This window comes from Ylistrum balloti, unplaced genomic scaffold (genome assembly GCF_031769215.1).
Source record: "Ylistrum balloti isolate Yb309-2 unplaced genomic scaffold, AGI_CSIRO_Ybal_v1 Utg369740, whole genome shotgun sequence".
Taxonomy (NCBI): domain Eukaryota; kingdom Metazoa; phylum Mollusca; class Bivalvia; order Pectinida; family Pectinidae; genus Ylistrum; species Ylistrum balloti.
The window spans coordinates 1,420,521-1,429,113 of record NW_026781950.1 but is presented as its reverse complement, the minus strand read 5'-3'; the positions used below and the strand labels follow the sequence as shown (position 1 = coordinate 1,429,113).

The 8,593-nt window shown below is 33.9% G+C and overlaps 1 protein-coding gene across 1 annotated transcript; it reads right to left on the bottom strand.

The window, feature by feature from the left end:
- Positions 1-542: 542 nt before the first annotated feature.
- On the bottom strand, positions 543-8,299 carry LOC132543086 (histidine N-alpha-methyltransferase-like). The gene is made up of 7 exons (XM_060206540.1): positions 8,123-8,299; positions 6,442-6,580; positions 5,864-5,966; positions 5,523-5,626; positions 2,650-2,727; positions 1,327-1,503; positions 543-730 (listed from the first exon to the last, which is right to left on the bottom strand). The coding sequence occupies exons 1-7, from the start codon at positions 8,297-8,299 to the stop codon at positions 543-545; spliced, it is 966 nt and encodes a 321-aa protein (XP_060062523.1).
- Positions 8,300-8,593: the final 294 nt, after the last annotated feature.

Genomic DNA, 8,593 nt, shown 5'->3' with positions numbered 1-8,593 from the left:
TAAATTATTTCAACCCGCTTTATAATCACTTGAATAAAGTATGACACACAGATCAACTGAAGCATGCATATTAAATATTCAACTCCAGAAGCAAATAAAGTATTGCAATGGATTCATATCGTTCTAGCGTTAGAACATTGATAATTCGATATATAACGAAATCTTCAAAATCGTCTTACATGCATGACTATTTGCTAAAATTGCATTTAATATTCACCGATTGTTAAGGAAGAGAAATAACGACGATAGGGTATTTAACATGTGGACGTCACATATGCTACGCATCTGCAATCCTATATACAGGAAACACATCAGGCACGAAAACTAACAAAAACGGACAAGTGGCCATCGGCATCTTTCTTCGACGATAGGAAATATATCAGTCAAATTCTAAAAAATTGAAGAAGCTCCATTAAAACGAATAATGCCCTGCTGATGGTTTGTATGTACATTTCCTTCAAACTATTTCTATCTTTGCAAGATAAATTTTAATCACATTCATGTGACAATGATTTTGCGCTGAAAAGCTGTGTAAGGATATATTACGCTACTTTACACCGACAGAACATGGCATGCTGATTCTCATCCGTCCAAGTATCTGTTAGAAGAAGCCCTGCCCTTGCTGTCAGGTTCCATATCTGTTCTTTGGTGTATTTACAGCTAACACCGGCACCTTCATGTAAATACAGGTTTTCACCTTTCTCGAATTCGATATCGATATTTAGACCAGCTGTAAATATGAAATACAATTATTACATACAGGGAAAAAAAACATGCATATAATGTCATAACAGAAGATTTCAAAACTCAATTGACAAAGTACTGCTCAAAATATGTAATTTTTTTGAGAGAAGAAAGGACAACAGCAACTATGTTTTCATCAGGAAAAAAAAACATTTAAATATCATTATTGATTCTTCATAAAATAATTCATTTTCAGGATAATCGATTTTCGAAGTGGATCCGGTAATATAGCGATGTTCTAAAGTTATCTATCAGTAAAGAGATCATAGAGTGAATCCTGCAACAATAAAAATGTAACGCGAAGAATTCGAAAAAATAAATTGCTTTACAAATTTTTATTTGATTTGTTTTCTTTATTTTTATGTTTAAATCACTTTATATTTGGGAAAGACAGAGCGTATTCACACCCCTTATTTAGTTAAAGACCATGCACCTTTTTATTTCCAGAATGTTTCGACTTTAAGTTTTTTTTCTCTCGCACATGCCGCTGTGAAAGTACTATTGCATTATACAGTAAAGACTGAGAAAATGTTCTCCTGGCATTCTTCCTAATAAAGATTTATAGATAGAAAATCTTCTCACGTATTGAATAAAATAGGTGTTCCTTTGCTTGCATGTACGCTCTGAAGTAGCTCATGTGTTCTGGAGAAGAATCCTCAATGAAATCTGCTTTGTATTGAAATTTATCTAAACGTATGTGGCTGTGTTCCTCGTTGTTTAATCTGATAATTCCATTTTGAAAGAACTTCATTTCAAGGCCTGTAAAGGTAGATGTGATACAAAGTGAGCAGCTTGGTTCTAATATATATAAAATATAATATAAAAACAGTGAGTGTAATACATTATATAATATGATATCTAGTATATTAGCAGTTAAACAGAAATGCAGTATATAATCTGCGAAATGATGAGAAATATAAATACATGCAAAACATATATAAAAAACGAGTTTCACTGTAATATGGAACTAGTTAAACGAGCTACATGAGTTTATAAGTCATGAACTTTAGGAAAGTGTGATATCAGATAACAATTTTGAAGAATTCCATATAACGTCGACATGTGTAAAACACTGTGTAGCATAATTCATATTTCCGAAAATAAGCGAAAGCTCCGCAGTTAGTTCACTTACAGGAAAGACTTATTTCGACTAAGCTGATGTAGTATTCACTACTCAAGTAAGCATGCGACTTCATCAAGAGGTTATAGTTACAAAAGTGTTGTTACATATGTGTCTTAAGATATTATGAATTGACAAATCTGGTCAGTTATGTTATAAATCTGCAATATACCTCTATTTTTTTAGTAGGTCTCTATAATATTATGTGTCGTTATTCAAACCAAATCCCTTTTATTACATTTAACTAAGCACAAATAAGATACAATTGTTTCGAAAAGTACAAAGAAAGTAAGATCCTAAAGGTGAACGTCTTCTATTTCATAGATGACACCTGCCATATAAGTCTTGACCATTATAAGCACAAACAAGGTATACAACAATGAAACCACCAGGAATGCTAACGAGCATCACATCTAGTTTCATATTACTGAAGGAAATATGATATTCCCCAATGATATCATTGGCGACAACAATAAAATCCCAAATTGATTTTATGAGCCTGTATGCCTCAAAAATCTGTGTTTTAAGGTCATTTGCCAATTGCTGACATCACGCACGGAAGTTGTGCTATTGGGAACTAGCCGTTAAAGGCCCAGTCTACAATAAGATGTTACAATGGTAGGTTTTGGAAGTAGGCAGGTTGCTACCTAGAAAGACTTTAAATGCACATTACTGCATTGGATTATATTTTTCTTAAACAAATAAGTACAAATCCTTGACAAGAAAATTCATAAACCATCATCATGTTGTTATTTTTTTCATTTCTTAAATTTTATAACACTTACCTGCCTCATCGTTGTATGCTTTCAACACTGCTTTTTTGTCCTGTGTTATGTCAACGCTAAATACTAGGTGACATCTATCTGTAAGAATTCAAATAAAATATGCGGAATTCCTCAGTCAAACAAATCTTGGATTATGGAAATCGATTGATGATAATCAATACTAACGAAAGGATGTATGTAATGCTCTATATTTTGCATCTTTCAATAGAAATTTCGAATTAGATACAGATTATGGTAAATACCCTGTACTATTGTGACAAATTCAACTGCATAATACAGCTTTTGTATCCTTCAAGGACTCGTCAGTGATGCGAAGGGTGTAAATCGAAATTAATTAGTTAATATCAATACAGAATGTCATTAGATAGCTTTACAGAATGAGATTATCATCGCTTGTTTTAGAAGATATCTGTAATGTCGTAGTGTTTAGAATGAGATCAGGCCAGTTGTATATCATATCATGTAACTGCTTTCACCATAACTACACTAAATTTTCAATTCACTGTGGACACCAATGTAAACAATGAATCAAGACCAGGTGTTTCTTAGGGATAGGAATGTCTTTCTTCAAATGGTGGCACGGTTCTGAACACTTACACAAAGTCCTCTTTCGAATCTTCGAAATAATTCAATGATGTGGCTACTGCTCCTCACTAACTAGGTTTCGACATTTTTTCGATCAATTGTTCTTTACTCGCCTCCTAGATTTCTCTGAATTATTCAGTCATTGAGAGCCTTCGCATTATTGACGCGTCCTATACGGAAGTAACAGCTGTATGCTGCAATTTGTTTCATTATTCGGCTCTTCCGTATCTTTTTCTTAATTTGCATTGAAATATTCAATTCAATTGTGAGTATTTTGTTCAATTTGTAGTCAATCGCATTTTTTTATGTTTTTTTTTTTTTTTTTTTGAAAGTGTTAAGTGAGTACATTTAGTGTAAGTATATATTACATGACAATATTTCTAGATGTGAGATTGATGAAGAATTTTCTTATTTCAATTGCCAGTTGATTATAACCCAGATAGCATTACCTAGTTAGATTTTAGTATACCTGCGCGATGAGTCATGTGACTATTTTGTTTTAAATGAAACGGTCATTCGTCACGTGAGTCCTTTTAGTAAATTAAACATGCAGCTATTCCTTATACGAGCCGAACATTTTGAGTTTTTCCATATCATCAACTGCTATCAAAAACGATCAATGTGACGCTTTCGATATATTGTGGTATGTAAAGTATAAAACGGTGGTTCTAAGTACTGGAAGGTACTGGGATCATCTGCATGGGTCCGCCAGGACACGTTTTTTCTGTACTGATCAAAAAATGCTTAAAATATTGTGTATTAGCTTGCTGCTGTATTGATCTTGCGCCATGTTTCGTTGCTAATCCTTTAATCCAGACATGAGGAGTTGTCTTTGTGTTTGAAAATTTAGTGGAATGACAATATCACAAAAATTGGTTTACCCGTAGTGTAAAGACGGGGCTCAGTGATCGTCGTATTGCAGACCGCATGTACTTTTTAAGACAAACAGCAGACAGTACATTTCGGGAGCAAATTCATTTGCTGGTCAGACAATTGTTTTTTCATGGTGATATGATTTTAATGGGTTTTGGTAAAGCATGGTCTCTACTGACCAGTACACACCTTCATTCCCTTCAAATGATCTTTCTTCGCTATTAAAAAGTAGATTCCAGAGGGATCTAAGCGCCAATCATTGTTTGGTCCAAAATCTTCTTTTCTCTTCTTTATTTTGTTTTTGTGTTTTAAATATTTTGATAACAATATTCAAGTGTCAAATGGATATGTTCACCTTAGAGCCAGATTGATCCCAAAATTCACCATGTCAGACCTGCAGTGTAATCTGCGTATGTATTTGAGAAAAGCCAATTTATATTTTAAGAAAAAATGAAAATCCACGACGAATGCCTATTAGCCACTTTGTTTCCTGATCGAACACGAAATTAAAAGAGCAAAACAAGGGACCAAGTAGAAGTCTAAGAAAGTCCCAAGAAATCAACATTCTTTCTTATTAAAATCCAAGATGGCCGCCTCTCAGCCATTTTGTCATGATCGGTTACAAATCATAAGGTTACAACGAAGGTCAAAGTTTTTTGTCGTTCAACACAACAAGGGACATGAGAAAAACATAATCATCATGCCATTTCTACTAAAAAAAACTGATGATAACAAATTTCAATTATCAAAATATAAGATGACTCCCTATCGTAAATTTTGTTTTCGGATTATACTTAAAACTTCAGAGGCACAACTAGAGCCGAGAAAACCAATGAATTATGTTCGAGAAATATCCTTCCTTTACTTCTCAAAAAATAGCGATAATTAACGTCTATTGTCAAAATCAAAGATGGCCACTTGCCGGCCATTTTGTTTTCTTGGTAAGCCTCAAAATAAAAAAATGGTACAACTAGGGCTCAAGGGGAACCTACACATCCAGATTCAATAATTTCCTTCCAACACGTCTGACGAAAGTAAAAACAGAATTAAAAACTGTCAAGATCAAAGAAATCTAAAAAAAACACGCAGGGACACACCTAAGAACCAAGAGCAAGTGATCAACTTTGAGAAATATCTTTCCATTATTCAAGAAATAGCAATAGCAATGATTGCTTAAAAACGAATCTCAAACAACAAACGAAGAGCGATTTGAACAACCCAATATCAGATGATGGTGGTCTGAATAACATATGGATTGTACTGTCAAGAACCGAATTGTGTTCCTTGCAACCGGCATTTGAATAATTTTCCAGTTCGATTTTTAAATTTTTAACAAATCAGTCGGGATAGGTAAGCTAAATATTATAAACCTGTTTTGCTGTGTTTTTACGTCATGCAGCAATTGAAATTCTCACCTGTCATTAAACTAGAAATTAACTTGAGCTTAGCCACTTGGTCATCGTACGACAGATTGATGATGCTTCCAAACCATACGATTATCTTTGGACCATTCGCAGACCTGAACACAAAATGATATATCATGATTATGTGACTGGTAGTAACATATCTTTAAATATTATATGTTTGATTATACCAACATCACTAAAAAAATCCACTGACACAAAGTATCGCATATTTCTACAATGTTGATGCTTTAGGATAATCAAAACTATGATTTTCGGAATTATTGTCTTCTATTACATGAAGTCACATTAAATTCGTTCGCCTGAAGATTAGATGTCATTATAACTCTCACCTTAGTTTTTCTATTCCGTTTTCATAATTCGCCGCCACTGGAGATAGTGATAATCTGTCACCGTATTCATTAGAAATCTGTTGTACTGTTTTCATCAAAAATTCTGCAAAAAGTTAATATGCTTGTGTATCCACACCCATGTTTCCGCTACAGGTTGTTCTCGCTATGTATCGTTATATACAAGAGCATACAATATTGAGCCAAGAAACATAAATGCAAATGTATAGTGAAAGCCTGCAAGTTATTTTCTCACTGCTCCCAAGAAGACGTTAATACCGGTGACGAATTGACTCACAAACTCATGAAACACGATACAATATATCGCACTACTCAACAAAGACACTTCGCCACCATGAAGAGGAAGTTTTGACCAACACATGTTATAAATAGACCGGCAGCACAGGTCAAGTAGTTTAAAATAGAACTGCTACAAAAGTACATACAGGTAAACAACAGAGATAAGAGCACTAAAACGGCATTCACAAATTGATACGTGTACGAGAATATTCTGGCTTCATACTATTTCCAATACAAAATTATATAGGAGAAATAACAAACATCATGATAACGTACAGTACCTTCTGAAATATCTAGTGGATAAAAAGTTAATCTTTTCTGTCGCAGCAACATTTCGTCAAGGAAATATCTGGTCTTCGAACAGCTTCCACTGCCAAGGTCGATCAATGAGAAATCGTACGGGGCAGAAGGAATGATCTCCTGTAATAAACATTTAACATTGTACAGTTATATTGAAGGACTGTGTGATGCAGTTTAAATCATTGTTTGGCTCTACGCATATATGTCATTGAAAGTTCATGTTCACTTGTGTGTCTTCTGACCAATTATAAGAAATGTAGCTCTCTTGTTCCGTTGTCAATTTACCATTTTTATCATGATAGACTGTCAGTAGTACTGCTTCACCAACGAGTCCTTTAAGGACGAAACAGCTCTATGATTCATTTTAATTCATTGTTTGGCTCTACTAATGTATTTAACTCTGAATTAGAATTAAAAGCTATTTATCACTTATGTGTCTTTTGTACAATTTTCAACGGCATATTTTGATATTCCTTCGAGGGGAAAAGTCTGGAGAAGCATTTTCCTGAATGAGGGGCTAAGGTTATAAAGTCTCTGTCTTTGGCCTAGAGGATTATTCCATATTGTTTGATAAGTATAGATCCATGATACGCCTGTCCGACCCGGTCACATTCCAATCATTCCACTTCAAGATTAACCGAGTTCGTTTCAATCATTTACTGGTATTTCTAATATACATTACAGTGTTATTTTTGGCCAAAAGTTAAAGATGGAAACATGTCACAACTTTAAAAACGAAGAGGATGTCGTTTCCAGGTTCCGATAATGTCATCACAATAGGGCAAATAAGTACTGACACCGCAACACAGTTTTTTGCGTTTTTAAAATCTAAATCGATAAAATCTAAAATATGCAAAAATATCGGCAAAAACAATAATTATTTAAATAAATTGAATTTATAGTGTTAAAGAATTTTTCTAAAAGACAACAAATAAATAGTACATTTCAGAACCAATTCAGAATTCCATTCACTATAATACTGCATCGGAGTGGTGTTTGGTTCTTCAAGGACTTATCAGTGATATTTGTTTATTAAAGTGTTGAATCAAAATCGGACGCTAAGATCAGGAAGTGCACAAATCGTATAACATATGGACCAATTCTCAAAGTGCAATAGTAGGGAGCTAAAATGTGGAGAGCGTGCACAGTGACTTCAGACCTCAGAGTTTAAATACACCAGGTGGGTGTATAAGAGACACGAGTTACAAATGAAATTCGAATATTTCTTAATTTAAAACAATGTTTAGCTACACACACAGCGAATCAAAAAAGTATCATACCTTGGCCTCATTAAAACACCATTGTACATGAACAACACTAAAGCACTATACCTAGCTAAATTATTGATATTTGAAGACAATTGCCTTAACATTGTATCATTACTTATGTCAGAAAAGTAAAACTACATACTGTACACAACATACCAAATGAACTTCAAAGATACGAGATCGCCAAAAGGTATCACAAATGGACTCACAAATAGATTTATGAAAGAATTCAAAACCGTCACCTGACATTTGACTGAGACCTTTAGATAACTTCGCCCAGTATGTGTAACTAATTGTTCACCGAATCGGAGAAGTAAATCTCCTTATTTTGTACACATTATTTGATAATATACTATAAGGTTAAAAGATAATCGATAATTCTATGCATCATTACCTTTATGGAGGTTTCAAGAATAGCTATTTGGCTTCGTCTTAAATAATAACCAGTGTTATTTATCGTACATTTGTCTTCCAATTCGGATCCCAGTTCATCATAATTGTACCAAGTAGGAATGTACTTGGGGTACGATGTCAGGCCCTTTAACAACAGTTGTCTACTTTCGTCATCCATGTTCTGAAGAAAATAAAATTCAGTGCAATTAAGATAATGAAAGGTTATACGATAAAGTATATCAGAAATAAATGCTGAAATCAACATCTTACCATGGCAATCGTACTACACAATATATTCTTTGACTCTAAGTCATTTGTTCCTCTGAACATATCCAGTCACGTGTGCATTGTATAACTTAAACATGTACATATATCATCGACTGTCCAAGCATAGTTTCATTAGTTCATTCACGAAGCGCGACAGCGTGACAAATTCAAGAACCCAATGTCAGGAAAATTTATATATGTATTT

What these genes read in the sequence shown, in the direction of transcription:
- LOC132543086 (XM_060206540.1), bottom strand. Translation starts at nt 8,299, where the DNA reads ATGGATGACGAAAGTAGACAACTGTTGTTAAAGGGCCTGACATCGTAC. An exon ending in AACGGAATAGAAAAACTAAG is followed by an intron (nt 5,627 to 5,863) that starts GTGAGAGTTATA and finishes TTTTGTGTTCAG; the next exon opens with GTCTGCGAATGGTCCAAAGA. An exon ending in AGCATACAACGATGAGGCAG is followed by an intron (nt 1,504 to 2,649) that starts GTAAGTGTTATA and finishes CTACCTTTACAG; the next exon opens with GCCTTGAAATGAAGTTCTTT.